This window comes from Puntigrus tetrazona, unplaced genomic scaffold (assembly GCF_018831695.1).
Source record: "Puntigrus tetrazona isolate hp1 unplaced genomic scaffold, ASM1883169v1 S000000002, whole genome shotgun sequence".
Lineage (NCBI taxonomy): Eukaryota > Metazoa > Chordata > Actinopteri > Cypriniformes > Cyprinidae > Puntigrus > Puntigrus tetrazona.
The window spans coordinates 365201-392185 of NW_025047682.1; the positions used below are offsets into that span (position 1 = coordinate 365201).

The following is a 26985-nucleotide window of genomic DNA, read 5'->3' on the forward strand; positions in this document are numbered from 1 at the left end:
CTGCAGGAATTACCCTGATCTGTAGTATGAACTCCTATAATATGTACTATAGATTCCCAGGTACGTGGTATTTTATTGTTTTTCGCTGCTGTTAAATGTGTCGACCTTTCCACAATCAATTTGAACATTGAACATTGTCATTATTTCCTCACCCTCGAGTAGTTCCAAACCTGTCCTGCCGAACATAAGGGAAGATATTTTGAAAAAAGTTTGTAATCAGTTTCAGGTTTTTTTCCCTACCATGTAAGTCAATGGTGACCAAAACAGCCTGGTTACAAACCTTTTTCAAATGATCTTCTTTTGTGCTCGGCAGAACAAATACATTCAGACAGGTTTGTCTGAACCACTCGAGGGCGAGTAAATGATGATAGAATATTAATTAATTTAAATTTGTTTTAGTAAGCGTCCCACTTTATTTATTTATTTATTTTTTTACATACTTTTACCACAAGATGGCCTCATCTCACCAACACACTGGGACTTTTCAAGAGTATTTTTATCAGAATGAGCTTTTATTGCCAGGTTTGTTTACACACACGAGGAATTTGTTTTAGTGACAGAAGCTCCACAGTGCAGCAACAGAATGACAGTGACAAGGCATATTTATGATTATGAATATACAATAAACTTTACTGAGTGACAGTAGATAAAATGTTTATTATCATCACTGCAATAATATATATAACGAGAGCCGCAGAGTAGGAACAAAGACTATGAAAATAACTGGAGAGTTATGTTTTTTTCTCATTCATCTGTCACACACACGCTAGTCTGTATGCATTTAGCTTAGAATCCACACAACGGCATATATATATATATATATATATATATATATATATATATATATATATATATATATATATATATATATATATATATATATATATATATACACACACACACACACATACATACACACACACACACACACACACACACACACGTTATAGTTGTGCCTTCAAAACATGTTCTCGGTCGCTGGAGGGCGCTGTTCTCCCGATTTCAGCTCCACTTCACTTCTCACTTCACTTCTCTGCGGAGTTTTTTACGTGAGCGGCGCAACGGAGGCGTCTGGAAGTATTTCAGTGGGTTTTTTTTTTCTTCCCTTTCACCTAAACAGATTATTCTGCACTGCATATCTCCGTCCCGCAGATGCGTTCGGGTTTTGCAGGGTGAATTTCTAAGGGTTTTTCCTGTATATCCAGATCCAGACATGCAGCCTCCTCCGAGAAAGGTGAGTCGACCTGCTTCTTCATACTTTTCACGATGTTTTTTTGTCATGTCAGTATAGGTTATTTCTTTGTTTGCTTGCTTACTTGTCTCCTTGTTTGACTAAACAAACAAACAAACAAACAGACGATAGATAGATAGATAGATAGATAGATAGATAGATATAGTTGTTGTCTATAGTTGTCTAACCATTCTTACCATATTTTATTGTCAGTTAATTGTCTATAACGTTTGATAATTGCAACATCTTAAAATACTAGTAAAATATATAGTATGTAATGTGTGAAAAGAGATGTTCACATACATTGTATTATGTGTATTACACTATGTTTATGTTTACATTGTGTCCAGCATCATTTGTACAACTTTATCTTGAGTATGCCAGACACAGGTTTCTCTTTCAGGTCGGTGTGATCTGATCTGGGTCAGAGTTGGTTCTCCAGAGGTTGTCATTGTGTGTGTGTTGCAGGTAAAAGTCACACAAGAGGTGAAACACACTCACACAGAGCAGCTGAGCAGACTCCAGCTCAAACACCAGACAGACTTGGACTTCCTAGAGGATCTGAGGTCCAATTTGACTCGCATATTACATTGCTTTTAAAAATATTCATATCTATAAAGTCTTTTCTGTATTTCTGTATGTATAGTAGTGCTGAACTGTGTGTGTGTGTAATCCTCAGAACATACAGTCAGAAGAAAGCGCTAATAGAGAAAGATTACTCACAGGTGAGTTGTGGCTATTATATTCAATTGTATGAGTTCATAATTTGGAGTATGTTCGTTTTCGACGATGAAGGTTGATTTTTGGTCCGATTTTATACAAATCTTTTAAAGACTTTCGTTTCAGAATAATGAAAAATGTATTAATGATGAACAGATGTGTCTTCCACTGATCACTGACGTTTTATATGTGAATTAGTTTGTTTTTGTAGAGAGGTAGATTTAGTGACTCAGTGGAAAAACTGTGGTTCTTATTAATGACCTGCAGGTGGTTGGTTTCATGAATTTTTACCAGTTGCGTTCTGTCTTGAATCTGGTTTTGTTACAAACGTGTTGCTAAGAAGATCCACATGATATAAGCTATTGGACAGACGTATTCAAATTCAATTCAAATTTTGTGACTCTGATCGTGTGACACTAAAGACTTAAATAATGGTGGCTGAAAATTCAGCTTTGTCATCAGAGGAATAAATTGCATTTTAAAATATATGAAAAGATTTATTTAAATTGCAGCCATTTTTCCACAATATTACCCCCTTGTACTGCATTGATGATTGTTCAGTAAAAAAGAATGAATTGTATGAAAGAATGAGTATATTGCATAAACAGATTAAATTATTATAACACCCAAATTATTATAATGTGACATGTCGATTGTCTCCATCGAGATACTATAAGATCTGTGTGCTCACCTGGTGAATGGAGAGCCCAGCTGTCTGAATGAGTCTTAGTATGTGTGTGTGACTGAGAGGTTTTTTCTGTTGGATCTGAAGCTTGTGCACCTGCAGGGCTTCTGCATGCTGATTGGCTCATGAAGACAGGAATCTCTCTCTTTTTCAAGGTCTCTTCCTGAGTCGACTCTTCAGAGCTGGCAGCTTTTAGGACTGGGCTGACAGTGCCAGATTGTAGTCTGAGGGCCAGAAAGCAAATCCTCTCTGTTTTGAGGGGATGCTGCTCACTATCTGTCCTTTGAGGAATTCGTTATGGTTCAGTCATTTCGGTTTGTTGAAACTTTTTGGAATTATCGTTTATGCACCCAAAAACGGCAGTCCCATTGAAGAACAATTTTTGTTTCCCCAAAGAACCTTCCAGCTAACAGTTCTTAAAAGAACATTTTTAAATGCTAAAGAATCATTTCACATTCAGGAACCTTTTTTGAAATGGAACGGTTCCATTGATGTTAAAGGTTTGTTAATGCCAATAAATAACCTTTACTTTTAAGAGAGTAGTGGTATATTAAATGCAGAGCCTACAATAATGAAATTAATTTTGCACTAGCCTAGTTGTTTTTTTGTGTTTTTGCTCTGATATTTTACAAAAATATTGTTTTTGATTTGTGGAGATCAGTCCAATACAGTGACATTTACTTGAAGATGGAAAGTAAGTGTTATTTTCTCCTTTTTTCTCTTTCAAAGGCAGCCAGTTGCTTACTCACTTGTAAATCTACATGTTGGCGCAGTTTGTACCGCTGTCTGGCATTTAAGTGTCAAGCAGACAGGCAGAAATACCCATGTGGGTTTCGCTTTTACAGACTGAAAGTTGTCCTCAGTGTTTTCCACATTTGCACTGATCTGGAGTGATGGGATAAAAGGAAACATTTCTCTAACGCATATTTTTTTTTCTTTTGTGGCAACAAGTGAAGTGGAATTTTTATAATGCTACTAAAAAACACTGAATCTAAAGTTTCATAAATATTTAATAACATTATATATAAGGAAAATTCACATAGTACTAAACAGTACTCATCCTCAGGCCGTCCAAGATGAAGATTAAGTTTGAAGATGAAGGTTTTTTCATCAGATTTTTCTTCATCAGAACAGATTTGGAGACATTTACCATCACTTGCTCACCAGTAGATCTATTAGAGTGAATGGGTGCCGTCAGAATAAGAGTTCAAACCTGATCACAATAAACCACAATTAATCCACATGACTCCAGTCCATCAGTTAACTTGTTGTGAATTAAAAATCCATCAAGATGATTTAAAACCATTGCTTCCTCCATCCATAATATTGCATTCTCCAGTAAAAAAAGTCATCTTGTCTGAATCAGGAGAGAAATGCGCATAGGTCAAGCACCATTTACAACCAAAAAAGTCCAAAACATTTCTGAACAGATGAGTTGGTTGATTTTAATGTGAGAGGACAAGAAAGTATGGGAAAGGACTGTTATGGACTGTTATTTTAACCAGAAGACCATCTGTATTGTATGAAGTGCTGCATAAATATGAATATGGCTTGACTTTATAGGCTCTGCATAAGCTTGCGTCTCAGTACTTGAAGCGAGAGTGGTCCGGAGCCCCATCAGAGGAGCAGAAAGACTCCAGGTAACAGGAAGGATGAAAAGAGTGTATATTATTTATTTAGCAATTTTCTAAGATTTCAGTGTGTATGTATATAGAAATGTATGGGCCGTATGGAGATCCTACTTAGAGGGCGTGATGAAAGTGAGCCAGTCTCGTATCAACGGATGCGAGAACTACAGGAGCCAGATCTCAGATCCTGTGAAGATGTTCAGAACGCAGAAAGACCTTCAGCTGAAGAAGGTAAATGCATCAACAGAAACCTTGCATTAAAGCGTAACAGCGGCCATTCGCCAACATGTTTGTTCATCTGTCCTCTCTTAGTGCTGCGAACAGCTGGCAAGAGCTCAGGCCGATCTACAGGTCACGATCAGAGACCTGGAGAAGAGCAGGAAGACCTACCAGGAGGCGGAACAAACAGCGCAAACTGTGAGAGAGAAAGCTGATATGGAGGCCAAGTAGGTTTGCTGACCTGTCACATGTGAAGAAAGGGACTGTCCACAAAAACAGAGCAGAGTGTTATCATGTTTTTTCAGTCTTAAATGAAGATGCATCCTTTTTTGCTGTTTTTCCTAACTCTTGTTTCTTTTTCTCTGGTATTTTTTTTTTTATTCCTTTTTACTTGTGCAATACAAGGTCAAAGCTCAGTCTGTTTCAGTCACGTTCCAGTCTGAAGAGGGCGAGTATGAAGGTACCACACACAATATATCAGTACCATATTGGTACATTTGTCCATCCATTCATCCATTTAATATTTTAAAGCTAATGATCATTTCTCCTATTTGTATGTTTAGATTACCATGTAGCGCTCACCCAGAATTAAGCTTAAAATAAAACAAAGGAAAATTTAATAACACTGATAAATGTGAAAAACACAGTGCATTAAAAGTGTTTGATTTTATGTTTTTAGTCTTTTATTTTTATATACTTTGACAAAATATTTTATTAGACATCACATAATGTCAAAAATGATATATTTTTGCAATTAAAAAGGGTGAGAAAGTGAAAAATTGTTATTTCAAATTCATGTCAAATTCATTTAAATAATAAGATTATTATTTTAAATAAAATAAATTACAAACATATAAGCAAATAACATAAAATGTTTTTAGGATCCATTTAATTAGCACATTATTTATTAAGGAGTTTTATGTAGTTAAATTTACTTGCAGTTCATGGTGACAAACATTTTCTGTTGATTTCAGCTGAAAGCCAAGAAGAACGAATGGAAGTCCAAAGCCACACAAACAAGGAATGATTACCTGCTTACACTTTCAGCCACTAACGCTCATCAGGACCGCTATTATGAGACAGACCTGATCAGCTGCATAAGAGTGAGGCCAAATGTTGCTCAGCTCAAATGTTTTATTTAAAACAATCAACTGTTTTTAACATTGACAATATAAAAAAACATCTTGAGCTCATTATCATTATTATTTATATAACTTCCAACACTAACAAAAATACTGTTCCTTATTTTTGAGTCCAGGTTCTAGATGGCAGTTTCTACGATCATGTACAGAGTTTTTTGATTTCACTGTGTCAGACGGAGCTTGAGACATCTCAAAGCATTCACGACACTTTTCAGTGCCTGCTGGAGACGTCCAGTGGGGTGAGTTACACACACACACACACACACACACTTGAGTATACACTGCTATGGAAAAACACACATGAACCACAGTGGCCGAATGTGGAGCAGGTAATATGATCTGCCACTAGAGGGTTATTGGATCAAATCCCAGCTCAAGCAGTTAATACTGACCTTAAAGAGAGCAATGTACCTGCTTTAGAGAGTTTGCGGTGCTTCAGGAATGAGATATTTACTCAGTGTTAGAGCAGACAGGCTTTTTAAAGACATATTGATGTTTCAAGTCAGCAGTAACTGGGTAAAACATAAAAATGTTGAAATTAGAAATAAAATAAAAAACATTTAGTTATTATAAATGTGTACATTTGAAGTGAAACTGACTAATTGTCAGTAGTGGGCATTCAGCCTGTCATTAGGTCTGTCTGTAGTCTTGTGTTGTTGTAATTTGATGATTCTCACAGTGTTTCCATTCAGTGTGTCGGACTCAGGTTTAATGTCTCTTGTCCAGCATCAGGTTACAACACACACACACACACACACACACACACAGTATTCATGAATTACCTGTTTTAGTGGTCTCTCATTCCTCCGAGGGACAGATTATGTTAGCTGTGCTTTTGTTAATGTGACATCTTGACATTAGTCAAGAAGTTTACATAAATGTAATTGTCCTTGTGTGTTTGTATGTGTGTGTCTGTAGGTGACACAGGATATTCACCAACAGATATTCATTCAGGACAACCCAGGGTTTCAGAAAGCCGCCCCCTTTCAGTATCAACCCTGTGAAAATGATTCGGTATGTTCCCCCCCCCGCTCTGGAATGTACTACACAAACAACTGAGATGTATGCCTTTTACTAGACATATTAGGGATAGTAAAAAATATCTGTACAAATAATTTATACATGTATTTATATTTAATAAATGACATATAATAGATACATGAAGATATTATAATAAATATATATTTGATCATATTACTTAATTTTAAAATGAATACAATAAGTATTCAGATTTTTATAAATTCCTGGTATTAACATAAATATAAAACAAATATTGTTTTAGTTAATAAATGAATAACAAATGTAAAATAATTGTATTCAAATTAAGAATTTAATTAAATTAATAATTCTGTTATCCAGTCTAAAATCTGTTGAATAAAATTCTATAATAAATAATAATATTAACATATATGTAACATTTGACAGTAAGGTTTCATTTGTTAACATTGATTAACAATGAACAATACTTTTACAGCATTTAATAATCATTCAGAATTCGGTTTTAAATGAAGGTTCACCACATAATCTTATCCAAAAACGTCTTTCACATTAAATGTAATTTAAAACAAATGTAATTAAAAAAATTAATATATGTTTGTTCATCATTCTCAATCTGACAAAGAAGAAAAGTGCTCTAATGAAGGCAGAATGCAATCTTCATATTCTACAAATATGCAATAGCGTCCCCTGCTGCCCACAAACCTCTCGCCCCGTTACCACACCAGCATAGTGGCCCGTTTGTTCACTAACCCTCTTTTTGTTTGTGAGTCAAACAAGCATTAGTCTGTTCCTAAAGAAAACATTAGAGATGCAGCCCTCAGCGCTGGTGGGGCGGAAAGACCAGGGAAAACTGGGTGTCAGTGCAGGCAGGAAGCAACACAGCCAGTGAAAAGAGGGCATTGAGAAATGAACCTGCCCCACCTCTTGCACCCCTCGTGAACAACACCCATTCCCCCTTCCCTAAAATAAAAACCTTTAAAAAAAAATAAATACTGTATATTATTAGAAATTGTTTACATTCATCGGATGTAAAAGCATCTGTAGATCAGCTTCTGCTTGCAGTGTTGTTTTTTTCAGTCCTAGGCAAATGGTCAAGGAGATGTTGTGATTTTCAGCTCATAGTGAACAGGAGTCGCTCTGTAAAGTAGCACCTTGAAGGATCATACTTCAAGAGCTTACGTCACCTAATCATATAGTCTGTCAATATTTACAGACATAATATTTTAAGCATAAGAGTGCACATATTTCGTTTTGGGAGGCTGATGTTGTTCCAGGTTACGCTGGGACTTTTGTGTACACATGGGCACTGAGAAGCTATCGAGGTTTTATGTGCAGAAACAGGGTCTGTGTTGTGTATTGGTTAACTCTCTGTTTCTTGATCTGTTTAGGTCAGGGAACTGCTGAAGGAGAGTGGCACGGCTGAAGAGCACAGTCTGAATAAAGAAGCAAGGAAATGGGCCACTCGTGTGGCTAGAGAGCACAAGAATATCATCCTTACACAGCGGGTGAGGAAACACTGAATAAATGTCACCTTAGCATGTTGATTGTTGATATTAAAAATAATTTATATAATTTTATATATATATATATATATATATATATATATATATATATATATATATATATATATATATATATAAAATGTGACTGCTAAATGGGCAATATTAAAATAAATGTAAAATCCAATATTTTTTAATGAAAATTACATTTGAAATATTTTTACATCAAAACATAATACAAAAATAAAAATTTACATGAACTAAAAAAATATATCTATTCACTTAGTTCATGTTATTTAAAAAAATATTAATACATTATTAAAATTAACATTTTAAAATTAAATTAAAAGTTGTACCTGTTAACAATAGTAAACAGTCATTTAAAAATGACAAATGCATTTTTATGAAGTAACATAAAGGTTAATAAATGTATATATTACTCAAGCTTAGTTCATACATTAATGTTCCTTGTCTAAACTCAGTAAAACATATAAAATAATTATAATATGTAGTTACTTAAAACTAAAACAATAACTGCTAAATTTAGTAAGATAAAAATTCAGTTTTGTTTTAGTAGATTATCAAAACAATAACAAAAATGTTGAAAAAAATAATGTATAATAATAATGAATCTATTTTGCTAATAAATTAAAAATGAAATCAATCATTTTAAATGCTGAAAGTGAATTTAAGCATCACAACCTTATAATGTATAGTGTGAGATATGTGTTTGGTTTGATGTTTTTTAGACTCTTACGGAGTATGAAGAGTCACATCAACAGGACCAGAATAATAACGAGTTGGAACTGAAAATGGATGATGCAAGAGAATGCATTCGGAAATCAGAGGTGAAAGAGTCTGTTTTTGTTTGTATCTCATTCTAGTTGTCCATCATCTCTGGAAAAAACTCACACGCCCTCTGCTGGTCGCTAAACTTAAACTCCTTAAACATAAGATGCATATTCGGTCCAATAAAGCGTAAAATAATACCCTTTCTTCTACCAAATGTTGTTGGAACAGTCGATGTACATAAACAGTACGTAATAAAATAGGAAGCTGGTATGTGATGAGTCCACTCTTTGTGTAGACGGTCAAACTAAAGGCAGAGGCTCGTCTGAACCTCCTCAGAGATGTTGGTGTGGCTGTAGACGTCTGGCTGAAGAGCGCCATGAACCAAGTGATGGAGGAACTGGAGAACGAGAGATGGGCCGCCCTCAATACCCACGATGCATCATTCTCTGTACGTCTCAATCTCTTACAGGCAAAGCCAGATTCGCGCAAACCCCGTTCTAATCGTCTTTTTCAATAAATGTCTAAAGCACTCTGTAGATTTTGACAGAGAAGACGAAGAGGACACGGAGACGCTGGACGACAGCAGCTCCAGCCCCTCCAGCACTCACAGGAACTACCCTCTCACCTGCTCTGTGCTGTACTCCTATCAGGTGCACACCTAGTGGGATCTAGCCTGATGTTTTTTGGTCTGTTCGTCCATTTGCAGTGTCATTCCCTTTATATGCTTTATTTCCACAGGCATCCCAGCCTGACGAGCTCACTATCCAGGAACAGGAAATATTGGAGCTTATTGATGATGGAGACATGGAGGACTGGGTTAAGGTGTGTGTGTAAACCCGCTCAACTTGCTTCCTTTTCTTTTTTGTTATTCATTATTTTATTAATTATTAATTCATTATATATTTTAATGCATACAGATGGAATTGCACTGCGTGAGGAAGTATAACTGATTTGTATTTTAGTTTTACTTTTCTAAGGTTTGGGATCAGCAAGATTTTATTTCGATAGAAATTTTAATCAGGAAAGTTGCATTAAATTGATCCGCGGAGACAGTAAGGGCATTTATGTTACAAAAGATTCTGTTTCAAACAAATGCTGTTTCCACAAAAATATCAAGTGGCAAAATTGTTTTCAACAATTAATATAAGAAATATTTCTTAAGCAGCAAATCAGAATATCAGAATGATTTCTGAAGGATCATGTGACACTCAAGACTGAAAAAATTCAGCTTTACGTCACAGCAATAAATTACTTTTCTAAATACTTTAAAATAGAAAAAATGTTATGTTAAAATCAAATTATACAGTTTTTATTGTATTTTTTTATTATTTTCTTTATAAAAACAACCCTTGGTGAGCATAAGAATCAAATCAAATTCTATTAAAAATGTATTTAAAATTGTTTAAATTCATAAAAATGAATTACAGAATTAAAATGCCTTCAAAAATACATACACATTTTTTGCAGAGTAATGTGTGTGTATGTGCGTAATGTAAAAAAGCAAGTATGAATTATTAATAACTTTTGTAAAATGTACTTTTTGAACAACCTTTGAACATTAACAGTCTACTAAATTAAATCATTTTAAATAATTAACATTTATATTATAATTAGCATTTATTAAATTAATAATTTAATTAAAATGTGCAAAAAAATATTATTATTATTATTTATTAAATATTTACCTAGTATTAAAGTAGCATTTATATTTTTTTACTGTATACATATTTTGTTTTGCATTTTGTTCTGTAAAAATACATTTTGTCATCTTTAATTTTCTACAGATCCATTAACATCCTGTGTCTGAAAACCACTGAATTACGTGGCACCTCCAAACGTTGTCATTTATTGGACAAGTGTATGTTTTTCAGGCTAGGAACAGAGCAGGGCAGGTGGGATACGTGCCAGAGAAATATCTGCAGCTCCCGACTTCCAGCTCTCTACTGAGAATGCTCCAATCTTTCCCCAGCATGGACGCCCAATCGCACACCTCCAGCACTTCTGCAGAACAAGAGCCAGAAATAGAGACACTCACCCAGAGCAGCCCGAACACTCATGGGAGCGGTAAGACCACTGGCTATAAGTATAATAAACGGAGTAGGGCTAGTTCATAGTATTATAGCACCGAATGCTTCAAATAATTTAGCAAACAAAACCAATTTTGCCCTCTTCCTCTTTTGCACAGCTGTGAATCTGGCCAGGGCTCTGTATGCCTATGAGGCTCAGACAGAGGATGAGTTGTCTTTCCCAGAAGGAGCTGTTATTTGCATTCTCAGCAAACACAACCAAGAAGATGATGGGTTCTGGGAGGGCGAGTTCAACGGCGCCGTGGGCGTCTTTCCTGCAGTATTAGTGGAGGATCTGAGCAGACCGGAGAGCGCACGAACACACAAGAGCATGAACATGCAGGTTTATACACATGCTACCGGAAAACACTGGCTGCACTGAAATTGTTTTTTTTTTCGTTCACGTTTACAGAAAGCCTACGTTCAATGCTGAAATGTCTTGTGATAGCCGTTTCTTACCACCAGGTGTCTCTGTCAGTTCTGGATCAAGCAGTCTATCCATCCTGTAGCAGTCCAGAGTCCGTCCCGCTGCCATCTTCGACCAGCACACTCACTTTAAATGGCTATCAAACCCAAGAACTACCCAAAATGTCCAGCCACAGTAAGACACAGAGCACCACAGCAAATCCCAAAGCTTTATAGTAAACCTCACACGTCACTGTAACTTTTAGTTCAGTTTCACAACCTGATTGTCCTAAAAATGTTGAATAATAAAAATAAACATGATTTGCATTTATTATGTTAGCTACCTACAAAGAACTTTTTCTGAGGGAAAAAAATCTTTCACTTCTGGCCTATCCATTGTTATATTAATATTATAATCTATTATAGTATTCATTAATGTTTTGATTGTCAACTTTTATTTTTTTATATTTTCAGTGCACTATGTTTTAGTCATTTTGAAATGAGATTTAACTTTTTAATATTTTTCTAAATAAAAGTATTCATATTTACCTGTATATATATATATATATATATATATATATATATATATATATATATATATATATATATATATATATAGTTTTATATATATAGTTTTGTTCCCAAACAGAAAAAAATATTTTAATATGATCCTTATGAAATTATTAAATCTAGCCAAACTTAAAAACCTATAAAAATGTTTTGGTACTTTAAAAAAAAAAAGTTACTGTAAGTAGTTTGTAGAAGTAAAAATAGTTTATTATTATAAGATAAATGTTAACTGAAATAAAATATAAAATAACTTTGCATTGTTTAATGCAAAAGTAAAAAAGTTACAAAACTTTACACTTAAAATGGACAATATAAACCTAATTCAAAATACAAATGAAATAAAAGTATAGTATTAGTATAATATAATTTCAATGATGGTTAATCAACATTACTAAGACTTTAGTTTTATTAGTAGTTTGATGCTGTTGTCAGATGTGTGTGTTTTTGCTCTCCAGGTCACACCCACACCCCATCACCCAGATCCCCAGGAGAGGGCGGGTCGGGCCTGAGACCTGTGAGATCTGCACTTCTAAAGCTGCATGCCAAAGATGGGTGCTTTTCTGTCTATTCTGACGGGTGCCTTTGTTTTCTGCAGGTAAGAGCTGCTCCTCCTCCACCCAAACAGCAGGCACAGGGCCAGGTGCAGAAGAGAGAAGAGGTGGAGATCACACTGGTTTGACGCACGCTCTGGGACACATTTTACAAATTGACGTTGCCATGCTCGGATGCACTGCGTGAATTTGGTCTGGGATGTTCTGAAACTTCTTGAAGATGCACAAGCTGAAGAGTATTTAAGTGGTTCCGGACCTACACCTTTAGTTTGTTTTTGACAAGGCCCAAATGTGTTAATGAATGGACATGCAAAAGCAAGCTTTGCTAGAGCTACAAGAGACTTCAAAGGGAAAAGTGGCAATTTCAGTGTTGACTTTGTATGTACGATTATGTATTCTGTCCATAAACAATTTTAGGGCTAACATGTGTAGATGCATAGTTTTAGCTAATCTGTACCTTTATTGTCAGTATTTTAATAATCTGATCAGTTATTATTTTAATGAATACTCATATAATATTTTGTAGGTATTGTACATTTTATGTGACTAAACTCAACCTGGGCACTTTAGATTTAGTTTTTAATGCATTCCAGTATTTTCTTTTGGATATCGTTGTTTTCTTTTGGTCGTCATTTTCTTCATGTGCCTTATAATCTTAAAAGAGACATGGCTTAGTTTCACAGTAGGCTATTCATGTTTAAAAAAAAAAAAAAAAAAAAAGTTCACCAAAAATGAGAATCTTTTCATCTTTTATTTATCCTTATTCCAAACGTGTTTGACTGTTTTTACAGTGGAGTACAAAACGAAATAAGTACTTGATCATTTGTCATTGCGTGGGAAAAGTGATGGGAGAATATATTAATGTTGTTTTGTGTTTTGTATTGTCTAAATGTTCAGGTTTACACAGTTTTGTGTCTCAGGATAACGCATAAATATGTTCCTGTCAGATTTCGTGTTCTTCGAGAAGCTGCCTCGGGCACTTTTTTTTGGTCAAAGCTAAAATAAAATCATTCCAGTCAGCTTGTGAATTGGACAACAATGAAGTTGATTAATTGTTCGGTTTCTGTAACTACGAACTCCGCATATTTGTGTTCAAATCGGGTTGGAACGGTTTAACTCGTGCTATTCGCTTCTAATTATTGTATAAAACGTAACGCATTATATCACAAAACCGCATTTGTTATCAAATTATTGCAGTTTATTATAAATAGCTTCCGCGTTCCAAAACAAGGTGTATATGTGCCTGTAAATGAAGCGGGAAGAGAACTTGACGTGCGTGCAGTCTCGGCGGTTTTCCGTTTTAGCCTGAAGTCAAACACTCACTGAACCCTCTAACCACATTTTTAAAAACGTCTTTTTTCATTCTCTGCATAGCGGGATGTGCTTAAGACACGTGCTCGTGCTCGTGCTCTTGTACAGTTGTGCACGGGCCAAAAGCCGGTGCTTTGGAACACGTACTGCACAAACTTGCTTGAATTTTTTTTTTTTTGCATCCAAAAATGATATGGATAGCGTGTTTGCAGGGGTTTGTGCACTTGATTAACGTGCGATATCACGTGACGAAATCAGGACGCTCACAAACAAGTCACGAATTTTGAGTGCAGTAAATTCTTTTACATTTTTTTTTTCCACAATATTGTGTTTAAAGATTATTTCGAGAATTGAGACTTTTGGTTAACGCTTCGCACTTCTGAAAAGAGTTGCTAAAAAAAAAAAAAAAGGTCTCGATTGTGAGATAAAGTATTGCAACTATGTTAAATAGAGGTTTCTGCCATGCGATCAAAGGTGCATCTCTTGGAGAGAACAGTCACATTTGTTTAAGTTCTGCTTTCATATCTAATAAAATTTAATGATACACAAACCTGGAGGATTGGGATTTCCATTAGACACTTTAATACAGTAAAAAACTCAGCAACATACAGCAGTTAATGTAAATAGAAATTAAAACACTGTAACCTTGTAAATAATTGTGCGTCCATAAAAACACAAATGCCATAATAAGTTCCATCACTTCATAGTTTTTTCCCCCCCCTTTAGGGATAAATAGAGTTCACAGACAGCCACCAGAAATAAAACAGTTCCTCTGGGTTTATGAAAGGCAGCTCAGTCGTTCACTGACTTCCCAAAGCTTTTTGGCCATCGTGTCATCTTTGGCTTTGTCACAGACTTCCTCCACAGCGCAGCATGAGAAATAACGTCCACTCAAATGCTCGATTCCTTCCTGAACGGCACAATGCAGAGTTGTTTGGGCTCCGGTTTTTGGGTCGAGGAACATCAGTCTAGCCACTGGCTCGATGAAAACCTTCTGCCAGAGACTCACATGGCGGGAGAGCTCAGTCTTTACAACACCTGCAAAAGAGTGACACGCTATTTATGCATTTCTTTAACCCAACTGAACAACTGACTGTTGATTATACATCTTCAGTAGAGAGTAAGATGCAAGTTTATCAAGTTCATCAAAAAACAGGAAATGGCTTTGAACATTCCAAATGATATGTTAGATAAGCATCAATGATGTGGAATTCACACACACACACACACAAAAACTATGGTGGATGGTAGTAGAACAGAATTTTACTTATACTACCCATATTAATACCACTTCATGAGGTTTAAAACCAAATGTAGTAACTACTAGACAGTATGAGCTGCTAATCTTATGGTCGAAAAGTGTGGAGGTATGAGCTTTGAGCACGAAATCCAATTCTTTCAAAAAGAATGTGCATGACTGGAAAGAGTGAGTGCAATACACTTTTCCATGCAATGGGTTTGGTTTTTTACAGATTTGGCCAACAGGAAACTGCTTGGTTTTTAAAAGCGTCTTCTTTTTTTGAGATAGTTAAATATTGCCAAATTATCACTAGTGTCCTCACTTCAAGAACACTGGATAAAAACGTGCTGTTTCAACTTTCACTGAGAAGTTGCTTGCCAAATTATTCAAATAGTCACAAAACATGTCAAGTATGTCTAAATTAGAAAAACAAAACTATAGAATAAAAAAGGTACTGTTTAGAAAAAGGAAGCCCAATAAATTAAAAAAAGTTTATTTAACATTTTTTAGAGAATGTGAACATTTAATGTGAATATGTATGAGTATGAGTACTGTCCCCATAAAAATTATATCTACAATAATTTACTCAACCTTGTGACATTCCAAACCTCTGACTCAAAAAAAAAAAAAAAAAAAAAAGGAATTCAAGCAATGTGCAAACTAATGGAAAAATAGGTTTTGAGTAACATATGGGTGAGTGAATAACAACAGCTCTTCAACTTTAAACTATTTAAATATGATTTACCTGGATGAACAGTGTAGCAGGTGACGTTTGTGCCTTTCAGTCTCTTGGCCAGTTCATGAGTGAACAGAACATTACAGAGCTTGCTGTTGCAGTAGGCCTGGAAAAACTGCCAGCTGTATCTTCCTGAACCAAGGTCTTTGGTGGCAACAAGAGAATCTAAATCAATCTTGCCCCAGCGATGGGCCATGGAGGACAGAGTGATAACACGAGCAGCAGGACTCTCCTTCAGACGATCCAGCAGAAGACACGTAAGCAGAAAATGGCCAAGATGGTTGACACCAAACTCTATGCCAAAACCATCCTCGGTTCGACCATCCGCCACAAGACCTAAACATAAAAAAAAAACAAAAAAAACTTTGGAGTACAGTGCCGCATGTTCCCCATAATATTTAGTTGGTGCCTAAGCAAGATAGCCAGACACTGCTTACAGACTAATTTGAAACAGTATTAATGGGTTGGCTTACCTGCATTATTGATGAGCAGATCCAGTCTTGACTCAGATTTGAGGAAGTTCTGAGCAAAAGCTCGCACAGATTTGAAGCTTCCAAGATCAAGCTCCATGAACAGTACGTCATTGCTTCCTGTGGCCTGAACAACAAATAAGGGTTCAGTAAACGCTCAAAACTCTTGAATCGGTGGTTAGAAGCGATGGTCCTCACCTTCTTGACTTCATTTATAGCTGCCTCAGCTTTCTTCTGGTTCCTGCAGGCCAAAATGACTCTTACCCCACGACCTGCCAGATCTAGAGCTGTGGCCTTACCGATACCAGTATTCCCGCCTGAAACATCAAACCAAACATCTCTCAGACCAGAATTAAAACACAAACACGCCTTCCGCAGTTTGCCGCGTCGCATATTGAAGAGAACGCCAACGAGAAAACGACAAGCTCGTATTAACGCGATTTGGTGATTCACAGTTGCTTTAATAAAAGCAATTTATAAAAAAAAAACTCACCTGTAATAATGGCAGTTTTCCCGGTCATATCAGCGGTTCCCTTGCATGTCGACTTCTTAAACAACGTCTCTACCAAGACGACGTAAAGAGCTGCGACGAGCGCAACGGCGACGAGGAGATAAATCATGTTTGTGATCCGCTGCAGGAGTCTGCGGGCGGATTTATGTAGTCCGCCCGGGCCAGAACCTGACAAACCGGTCCGCGGGTTTTCTCCATCACCCCATGAACTCAGCTCTCAACGAAACCGGTTTGCACGTGTTTAAGAGAACAATAGACCGTTCAAGTTCTGCTCGTTTATCTTAATATATTGGCATTTATTATCAAATGGCGGTACGAAGTAGGGCTGGAAACTTTTGAAAATGTAGTACTTTTGTTAAAGGTGAGTTAAAGGTGCTTTCATATTCATAACAGTGAATATCGAACAACGATAAAGCATCACAAGTAAGCATAAATTATAGAATAAAACACACAATCACAACATCAAACAACAAGGCTGTAAATAAAATACTAATAATACATTTCGAAATTTGGTATTGTTCCCCTTACAGAAACATTTAGTAACATGTTGAGCCTAAACACAGTAAAATAAGCAGAAAAAAAAATCTATCCTTAACATCTACCTTATTATATTATATTCACATTCTATTTTAAAATGTGAATTATTTTAGGAATGGCAAAGCTGGATTTCAGCAGTTGTGTCTTGTGATTCTTTAAAAAAAAATCTTTGTAGTAGTAATTGGTAAAACTGATAGAAGTGATTGAATGTTGTTTTAATTACCTAGTAGTGATTACATCACCAACCCATATAGTTTCACTTTATCATGAAGAACTTGGCTAAGAGTGTTTGTATGCCTTGATGTATTTTTAACATTTGCAATCCAAAGGTGATAGGGCACAATGTTCCTTTACTATTTAAATTACGTAATCTACCTGGGAGGTAACGAATTCAACACATTAAGATCTCTGTATCCCAGACACACCCAGTGAGTTACGTCTTTACTCTGGTATGATAAAGACACATGATTTATGTAGTGGAAAGCTGGTGCCAAAAACTTTAGGAAGTGAAAATGTGTCAACATGCGCAGTGGATTCTGCTAATTCTTGCTAATTTGTGATATTTACGTGGACACAATTTTTAAAGTAATTTTATTAGAATTAAACAGCTTGTTTGTTCTGGTCAGAGCAGGTTATAAACACAATGATTGCCAGATGAAGAACGAAACTGATCTCAAGCTAAACCAACAAGCCTCTCACTGACTTCCCAAAGCTTTTTGGCTACTGCATCATCTCTGGCTTTAGCGGAGAGATTCTGCGCTGCGCATCTAGAGAAGTAGCGTCCACTCAAGGGTTCAATACCCTCTTGAAGTGCACAATAAAGAGACGTCTGAGCTCCAGATTCCACATCCGAAAAGAAAAGCAGCAAAATCGGTGCCATGAAAAGCCTCCACCATAAATCGCTGTGGCGAATGATCTCTGTTTTGATAGGTCCTACAAAATAATTCAGCATAGGTTACTTATGACTTACAATATTTTATCAAGTGTTTTTAGAGATTAAAAAGCACAGACTGACCTGGATGAGGACTGTAGCAGGTGACATTTGTGCCTCTGAGTCTCCTGGCCAGTTCATGAGTGAAGAGGACATTGCAGAGTTTGCTGTGATTGTACGACTTTATTAAGGCTACTGTGGAATTTCCTAAACCCAAATTTTTATGAGTGTTGATGCAGTCAAAATCAATTTTTCCCCATCGATGGGAATTTGAAGAAACTGTCACAACTCTGCTGGAGCCGCACTCTTTTAACCTTTCCAGCAGCAAGACGGTCAACAGAAAGTGACCGAGGTGATTGACGCCAAAGATCCTTCCAAAGCCATCCTCAGTGTTGCCATCAATAACAAGTCCTGCAAAAACAGAAGAAACAAACAAAAAAACTCTAGTAACATATTAAACAATCCATGCCAGCACCCCTTTGATTGGTTACTAATTGTATCGATGCAATTGCATGTCTTTGATGGCTACCTGCATTGTTGATAAGAATGTCCAACCTGGATTCTTTCTTGAGAAAGTTTTCAGCAAAAGACCTCACAGATTTCAGACTGGCCAGATCCAAGTGCATGTACAAGACTTCTTTGTTTCCTGATTCCTGTGTGCCAGTCACATCAGTTCATTGATTTCATGCATTCCTACGTTCATTTATATATCAGAATCACAGACATTTGTGAACTAAGGGCATTTTATAATATGTATAGTGCATTTATACGCAGAAAGTACCTCTTTCGGTCAGTAGGTGAGACTGTCAACTGACAGGATTTAATAAACTGCTATGGTTCAAAGTTTTTGTTTTATTAGAGAAGGCCATTATCTTCAACAGTTATTATATAACGCTCGCTCTCACCCTCTGAATGTCTTTGACAGCAGCCTGAGCTCTGCTTTCATCCCTGCAGGCCAGAATCACACGAGCTCCCCTTTTAGCCAGATCCAGCCCGGTGGCTTTGCCGATACCAGTGTTCGCCCCTGCAATTAAACCAGCTTAAATGTGCAGTGTATAATATTTAGAAGATATATTGAAAAATGCAATATAATATATGCAACTGTGTTTTCTGAGGCATACAAAGACCTTACACAATGAACCGTTATGCTTACATGTCAACTTAGAATGAGCAAGGGGTCTTTTACGTGGAAGTCGCCATCATGTTTGTACAGTAATCGTTATAGTGGTCTCATAATATGAAGTGATTTTTTGTTTTCTCAGAATCACAATTTTATTTTTTTCGTCGTGATCTGATTTTGACATAACAAATGCTATTTAGTCTCGTTATCTCAACTTATTTTTCTTGTGATCTCAACATAAAAAAAGATGTTCTGTAATTTCGCCATTAGATGGCAGTATAGCACTACTGATGAGGAGTTACTGTATCAACTATACCCTAATGTACAATATTAGGACACGGACTGTAAAAAGGCAATTAAAAAAATTAAAAAGCAAATGCTGCAATTAATATTGCTATTTATACATGTCATAGCTCGTGAGTAATAAGAAACAGGCTACAGTTGCAAATGGGCTTTATTATTTAATTTGAAATATGGCAGTACTTCGCGTTCGTTAAAGCGAAAATGCAAATGATAATGCAAGACTTGCAACTGCATTTGGATTATACAATTTACGCGACCGCATACTGAAAAATGCAAATCTATTTGAAAATCGCTCCATAAAGTCAGATGAAGGCATCTTAATCCTATATCAGCCACCGCAGCCTCTCTAAAGCGAGGGGTGGACGTATACAGTGCATTTTTAAAATGTCACTCTTCAAATCTGTTCAGTTGCTTGTCACGAGAACGTAAAAGCTTTAATAGTTTTAGAAAACGGAGGACACGCGTGACTGTTTGCAGAGATCATCAAATGCACTAAAGCACCGAGCACATACCAGTCACGATCACGGTCTTCCCGTGCAGCTTGGCCGTACTTTTACATTTTGGCAGGTGCAGCACCGTCACGCACAGCAACAGGTAAAACGCGACCAGTCCTCCACAAATGAGAAGAACGGTAAGCATTATATTTAAAGGATCGGAGTAACGACTGCTCGGATTCCTTCAGACTGGAAACAGGAAGACGTGCTGGAGCCAAACACGCCCTCCTGTACGGTCTATTGTGATTAAACCCAAAGTCTGATTAAGTCCAAAATAATCAGCTATTATATTGAACATTACAACACTGACTGAGTGAAATGGCTTTTACACGTTTAAAACAGTTTGTTACAGTAACTAAGGGAAATAGGAGCGCTCCTTACCTTACCAACGCAGAAGCACAAACCACGTCGCTAGTAAGTTACTGGCTTCTGTTGCTGAAATAGGCTATTGAAAAATTTGTTACGATGTTTGAAAGTGTCTTCACATTCTCATTCTATCGTTATGTGGTCTAAATGTATTTATATAGGCACATAACTATAAAAGTTTCATCCAATCTATCTCTCTGCACAGGGACTATGACGAATGTGCTTTGTACAGTAAAAATGTTTGTCGCCGAAGAATGAAACACGAGGCAATGTGACATTTAACCCTCCCAGCGACGCCGTGCTTCGTGTGTTTTGGAGGAGTCTTGGCTTTGGAGCGTGATTTGCTGAGGTGAGAGTTTACGTTTTCAAAACTAGCATGCTAGCCTCTCGAAAATTCGCTGTCCTTCTTTAACCACCTTAATATTCTCAATGGAGATTTTTCAAAGCCCCTTAGTTTAAAATTAAGCAACAGCAATACAATAACTTTAGGTTAAGGTCAAGTAAAATGAAAGACTTGTGGTTCAACCGTACTTTTCTCAAAAAATAGCTACTTTATTCAACAATCTGGCGCCGTAGCACCATTTTGGAGAGCATCTGCACGAAGCACACACAGCTCTGCGTCAGCACCAATACAAGAATACACTTTTAAGTGCAATTTAAAGTTTAAATACAGGTCAAATCGTTGAATAAAGAATTAAAAGTAAATTGTGTTCTGAAGATGAACAAAGCTGTTACAGATTTGGAACAACAAGGGTAATGAGTAATGACAAAATGTTCATATACAATTATTGTTGCTGGCACAACAATTGTTTTTATTTTTTTGTCTCTCATCATAAAGAATGATCAAAGTCTCCCTTTGACAAAAGAGCAAAGGGAGCAAAATAACTAGAAAAAGGTCACTAGACTTAATAATCACCACAGTTAAGTACAGCTAATTTATAGCACTCAACTCACACACACACTTGCCAGAACAAGGTTGTAAATTAAATACAATTGAATTTAAATCTAGTTATTAGTAATAGTTATTGGTATAATTGAGAAGCGATTGAATGTTGTTTGAAAATCCTAGCTCACTTTAGAATTCGGAGGCAAATTATTTTGAGTCACATTATCATGGAGATATTGAGTAACTGGGTTTAAAGTATTCGCATTCCTTGACGTACTTTTGACACCTGCAATCCAAAGGAGATAATGCATATTGTTCCTTGACTGAGTAAATTACGTACTCTTCCTAGAAGAGGCCTCGGTAGCCCAGACACACCCAGTGAGTTACATCTTTACTCTGGTATGATAAAGACACATGATTTATGTAGTGGAAAGCTGGTACCGTAAACTTCAGTAAGTGAGAACATATTAGTCGATTCTACTAGTAACATTCAAAATACATTTGTGATATTTTCACAAACACAATCTGTAAAGCAATCGAAAAACATTTTTAATAGAAGAATTAACACCTTTTTTGTGGTCGAAGCATGTTACGAACGGCAAAATTTTTCACAGGCTTTTTATAGTATGCAGAAACACGGATTTATCCAACACAGTTGTCCACAGATGCCACTAAACAGACTGTGCAAGTGCAAATCCACATGAAACTGATCTCAAGCTAAACCAACAAGCCTCTCACTGACTTCCCAAAGCTTTTTGGCTACTGCATCATCTCTGGCTTTAGCGGAGAGATTCTGCGCTGCGCATCTAGAGAAGTAGCGTCCACTCAAGGGTTCAATACCCTCTTGAAGTGCACAATAAAGAGACGTCTGAGCTCCAGATTCCACATCCGTAAAGAAAAGCAGCAAAATCGGTGCCATGAAAAGCCTCCACCATAAATCGCTGTGGCGACCGATGTCTGTTTTGATGGCGCCTAAAAAAAAATAAATCAGCATTGGTTCCTTGTGACTTACAATATTTGATTGAATACTGGTTTTTAGAAAAAAAATAACATAGACTGACCTGGATGAAGACTGTAGCAGGTGACTTTTGTACCTTTGAGTCTCTTTGCTAGTTCATGAGTGAAGAGGACATTGCAGAGTTTGCTGTTACTGTACATCCTTAATAAAGCCACAGCAGATTTTCCTAAACCCACATTTTTATGAGTGTTGATGCAATCAAAATCAATTTTCCCCCATTGATGGGCCATTGAAGAAACTGTCACAACTCTGCTGGGGCCGCACTCTTTTAACCTTTCCAGCAGCAAGACGGTCAACAGAAAGTGACCGAGGTGATTGACGCCAAAGATCCTTCCAAAGCCATCCTCAGTGTTGCCATCAATAACAAGTCCTGCAAAAACAGAAAAATAAATCAATGTAAAGCTTTTCAACCTAATATTTTAAATTGTGTATCCTCATAAGTTACTAATTGTATCGATGCAATTGCATGTCTTTGATAGCTACCTGCATTGTTGATAAGAATGTCCAACCTGGATTCTTTCTTGAGAAAGTTTTCAGCAAAAGACCTCACAGATTTCAGACTGGCCAGATCCAAGTGCATGTACAAGACTTCTTTGTTTCCCGATTCCTGTGTGCCAGTCACATCAGTTCATTGATTTCGCATGCATACAATCATTTATTTCACGTGCTGTTCTGACTTGCTTCTGAGCGCGAACACATGAAGCACGTGCACACTTTGAAACGCGGCCGGATTAATTTCTTTTGCTCCAGGCCGGTTTTTGAGCCCGTAAATCACGCTAAGGTGCCCGAGTGGTAGTTAGGCGCCTAAGGCAAGAGAAAGTGTTATACATTTTATTTTCGTGCTCTGCATAAACGCGGCATCCGTAGGGGTTGCTATTGCTATGACGTCAGAACTCTGAACTATAAATACTAATTTAATTTCTGTTAATAATTATTCACTAACATGTTGTCCTAAATCTGTATTAATTTCTTTCTTATGCTGAACACAAAAGAATATATTTTGAAGAATGTGGGTAACCAAACAGCTGCTGGTTCACAAGGACTTTGACAGTAGGAAAGAAATTCTATGGAAGTCACTTTGGACCAGTAATACAGTGACTATCAATAGTGTCCCTCGGGACCCACTGCTTTGCACATTTTGCATGTCTCCCTTATCTGACATACTCATTTGAGTTCATGGAGCTCTTTCCTAATAAGCTGCTGATCTGAATCATGTGCAGAGTTGTGGGTTCGCAGGAACAAGACCGAAAACCACTGCAGTAAAACCATGTCAAAGAATCATGAATTGAGATATTCCTGATTAAATGGTGATATTATATTTTTGCCATAACGTCTACCCCTAACTGTTTGTCCTGTGCTACACAACTTTCCACTTCTGTAGCACCAGTGCTATGTACACAAAGGTTAATGTACAGCCCTGGGCAAGTGGATACTGTTGGGTACAGAACGGAAGATCAATGGTAGCTGCAAAAAAAAAATAAAAATAAATAAATAAAAAATTAAAGGGAAGGAAATCCTTCACAAAGTACATATTGTTTATAACCGTAAACCATTTTTTTAATGCAGTATCATTGTAAGGTGCGTACTGAGTTTGGCTTTTTAATAGTAAAGGAACACTTCAGTTTTTTTGTTGAGTTTTACCATTTTTTTTAATCCATTGCATGACAGACTCACTGTGCAAGCAAGAGGGTCTGGCTGTTTTCAGGTACTATGTGATATGACTGCGCCTGCTGTGGTCATGGTACGACAGCAAACTACATCGAAAACTAAAAAAAACCAAAACGCAATTTTCCTTTTTCCTACAATATCTTTAAATAGGAAAAATATTGAAACTCTTTGGTCCTTTTTGAATGTGATGCTACTGGTCTAATTGGATTCAATTATCTATGCTAAGAGCGCAAAAAATTCAATTTATTAACTCCAGGGGAGTTGAAGAATGAGCCTATTTCCAAAAAAGAAGTGGAGTGTTCCTTTAATGTATTAAGCCACTTTAAATGTTTTCATGTTTTTTATGGGAGTAAAATGCTTTTAAAATGTAGCCTAATTTAGCTTGTTTGCAAATGTATTCTGGGCTCAGCTGCCAGCCACTTATATTTTATTAGTATATGTATACTGTATGCAGAATTTGGTCTTTATTTATTTAGATATTAAATGCACAAAACAATACAGTATGTACAAAACACACATAAATCCTTTCAATAATAAACTATTAAAATTTAACAGTTCTTTTTCACGTCTTTTATAGACATTTACGTTAAACTATTCTTTATAATGGTATTCTATGGGAGGAAAATGCATAATATGCATGGAGACTTTGAGCATTGCTTTCATATTTTGGGCACATCTGCTAACTTGTAATAAAGTGTACTTAGGTTTGTCTTTTAATATTATGTTCGTAATTTATTAAGCCATGCTTTTTTCTTTAGTCTTTTGTATGGAAGGAAGATGCTTAACATGAAACTGCAAATTACTTTTAGTTATTGTTATATGGCCCTGTATTTATTCAGTATCGGATTGATACCAAAAAGTCCACTAGACCACGCAAATAAGTTCATCATCGTGAAACATCACAATGGAGCTCTGTTTATTATCAAGCAAATAAAAGTGGACTTCAAGCACATCTCAATAAGACAACAGACTTACTGTCTTCTTCTGCTCCGCCATCGGCCTTCACATCATGTCAAAATTACCGTAATTCCAAGATGACTCGTGACATTATACTAGTTTTCCATGTTTCCAGATTCACACTCACTTTCTAGCATCAAACAATTTTAGATAGATTTAGATTAGATAGGACTTTCTCGACGGTGATGAAAGTTATAAATCACGTGTTAGACAAAAGTCTTCCGCTTTCAGCTTCTTGCTGTAGAACTTAAAAATAATAAAATAAATAGACAGGCTTTAATAAACTGTTATGATTCAACCAATAAGGTAACTTTAACGTGTACTGAAAGCTATTAATGCTCTTTAATCATTTAAATATTTAAAATATGAATCTTGTGAAACACTTCCTGAGGGTTGAATGAAGCTCAGTGGCTTCGAATAAGAAACCACGCGCCCTCTAGTGGAACCTGACTGTTTGTTTTATTAGAAAAGGCCATTATCTTCAACAGTTATTATATAACGCTCGCTCTCACCCTCTGAATGTCTTTGACAGCAGCCTGAGCTCTGCTTTCATCCCTGCAGGCCAGAATCACACGAGCTCCCCTTTTAGCCAGATCCAGCGCGGTGGCTTTGCCGATACCAGTGTTCGCCCCTGCAATTAAACCAGCTTAAATGTCAATCTTCAAATCTTTCCAGTTGCATATCGCGAAACGCCCGAGTGAACGTTAGCGGACGAGTTATCAGTTTTGCGAGAAGCGTCAAATCTGCAAACGATCAAAAAAAATAATAAAATGATGACATGCGAGAACAAATGCACTAAAGCCGAGCACATACCAGTCACGATCACGGTCTTCCCGTGCAGCTTGGCCGTACTTTTACATTTTGGCAGGTGCAGCACCGTCACGCACAGCAACAGGTAAAACGCGACCAGTCCTCCACAAATGAGAAGAACGGTAAGCATTATATTTAAACGATCGGAGCAGTAACTGCTATATTTGCTTACGAAAGAGCGGTTTCCTCCAGACTGAGAACAGGAAGACGTGCTGAAATCAAACACGCCCTCCTGGATACAGTCCATTCAGATTACAAGACCCAAATCCAAACACTCAAAGCTATTATGCTGAAAATTACACCACCCTTGAGCTGCTTTTATTCCTTCCTCTGACCGATATGGCATCTAAAAATTTGTTACATTTTCCGAGGACAAGTGACTGCTTTTACCCATGTAAAACTCGCGACCACGCTGCTATAAAGTTAAATAGCTTCTGTTGTTGAGATTTAAATTGAAACCATGTCCATGTTTCTAGCGTGTCGATTTTAAGGTCCCCTGGTGTGGTTTGTCCATCGACCTCTAGGGGGCGACCACGGTCCATGGAAAAGTTTAGAGGGGGAAATTTTATATATATATATATATATATATATATATATATATATATATATATATATATCAATTCAAAAATGAGACTAAAAGACAAAATAAAATTGATTAAAAATAAAAATGTAATAAACCAAATTTCTACTTTATATTACAGTATAAACAGGGACTTTATAAATAAAATCTATAGTTAAATTAAAGGATGCATTAAAATAATACAATAAAATTAAAGAAGAAATAAAGACTAAAAGACATAAAATAAAATTGATTCAAAATAAAAATGTAATATAAACCAAATTTCTACTTTATATTACAGTATAAACGGGGACTTTATAAATAAAACCTATAGTTAAATTAAAGGATGCATTAAAATAATACAGTAAAATTAAAGAATAGTCCCTTTAGGTGTCAGTTGTGTCTAAAAGATTGAAACCCCTTGTTTAAATCGGTTCTTAATTTTAAATGTATCCGATTCAAGCTTGTCTACTAGAGATAAATAGCACCCCTTTTCTTAATTATATTTATATATTTAAATCAAACACAGGCAGGCATCCGAATATTTGCATTGGAGATTTT

At 36.3% G+C, this 26985-nt stretch overlaps 3 protein-coding genes across 4 annotated transcripts; 1 reads left to right on the forward strand and 2 right to left on the reverse strand.

Annotated features, from left to right (window-relative positions):
* The first annotated feature begins 1031 nt into the window (after positions 1-1031).
* On the forward strand, positions 1032-14673 carry si:ch211-176g13.8 (F-BAR and double SH3 domains protein 2). Its single transcript, XM_043229382.1, has 20 exons — positions 1032-1234; positions 1700-1797; positions 1911-1956; positions 4200-4276; positions 4351-4495; positions 4577-4710; positions 4889-4943; positions 5458-5586; positions 5742-5864; positions 6544-6639; positions 8013-8129; positions 8873-8971; positions 9211-9363; positions 9443-9565; positions 9654-9737; positions 10787-10979; positions 11101-11324; positions 11447-11582; positions 12412-12470; positions 12552-14673. Exons 1-20 carry the CDS (start codon positions 1214-1216, stop codon positions 12633-12635), a joined length of 2196 nt encoding a protein of 731 aa, XP_043085317.1. The 5' UTR covers positions 1032-1213; the 3' UTR covers positions 12636-14673.
* dhrs13a.2 (dehydrogenase/reductase (SDR family) member 13a, tandem duplicate 2) lies at positions 14378-16919 on the reverse strand. The gene is made up of 5 exons (XM_043229385.1): positions 16758-16919; positions 16463-16581; positions 16268-16391; positions 15804-16130; positions 14378-14856 (listed from the first exon to the last, which is right to left on the reverse strand). The coding sequence occupies exons 1-5, from the start codon at positions 16882-16884 to the stop codon at positions 14597-14599; spliced, it is 957 nt and encodes a 318-aa protein (XP_043085320.1). The 5' UTR covers positions 16885-16919; the 3' UTR covers positions 14378-14596.
* A 120-nt stretch (positions 16920-17039) lies between these two features.
* On the reverse strand, positions 17040-26362 carry dhrs13a.1 (dehydrogenase/reductase (SDR family) member 13a, tandem duplicate 1). Of its 2 annotated transcripts, XM_043229384.1 has the most exons (6): positions 25963-26362; positions 20179-20272; positions 19149-19267; positions 18773-18896; positions 18328-18654; positions 17040-18245 (listed from the first exon to the last, which is right to left on the reverse strand). In XM_043229384.1, exons 1-6 carry the CDS (start codon positions 26110-26112, stop codon positions 17986-17988), a joined length of 1074 nt encoding a protein of 357 aa, XP_043085319.1. In that variant the 5' UTR covers positions 26113-26362; the 3' UTR covers positions 17040-17985. The 2 variants fall into 2 exon arrangements, with proteins under 2 accessions (XP_043085319.1, XP_043085318.1); XM_043229383.1 differs by lacking the exons at positions 17040-18245; positions 18328-18654; positions 18773-18896; positions 19149-19267; positions 20179-20272 and adding exons at positions 21941-22384; positions 22474-22800; positions 22914-23037; positions 25568-25686 and having other exon boundaries at positions 25869-26327.
* Between the last annotated feature and the right edge of the window lie 623 nt (positions 26363-26985).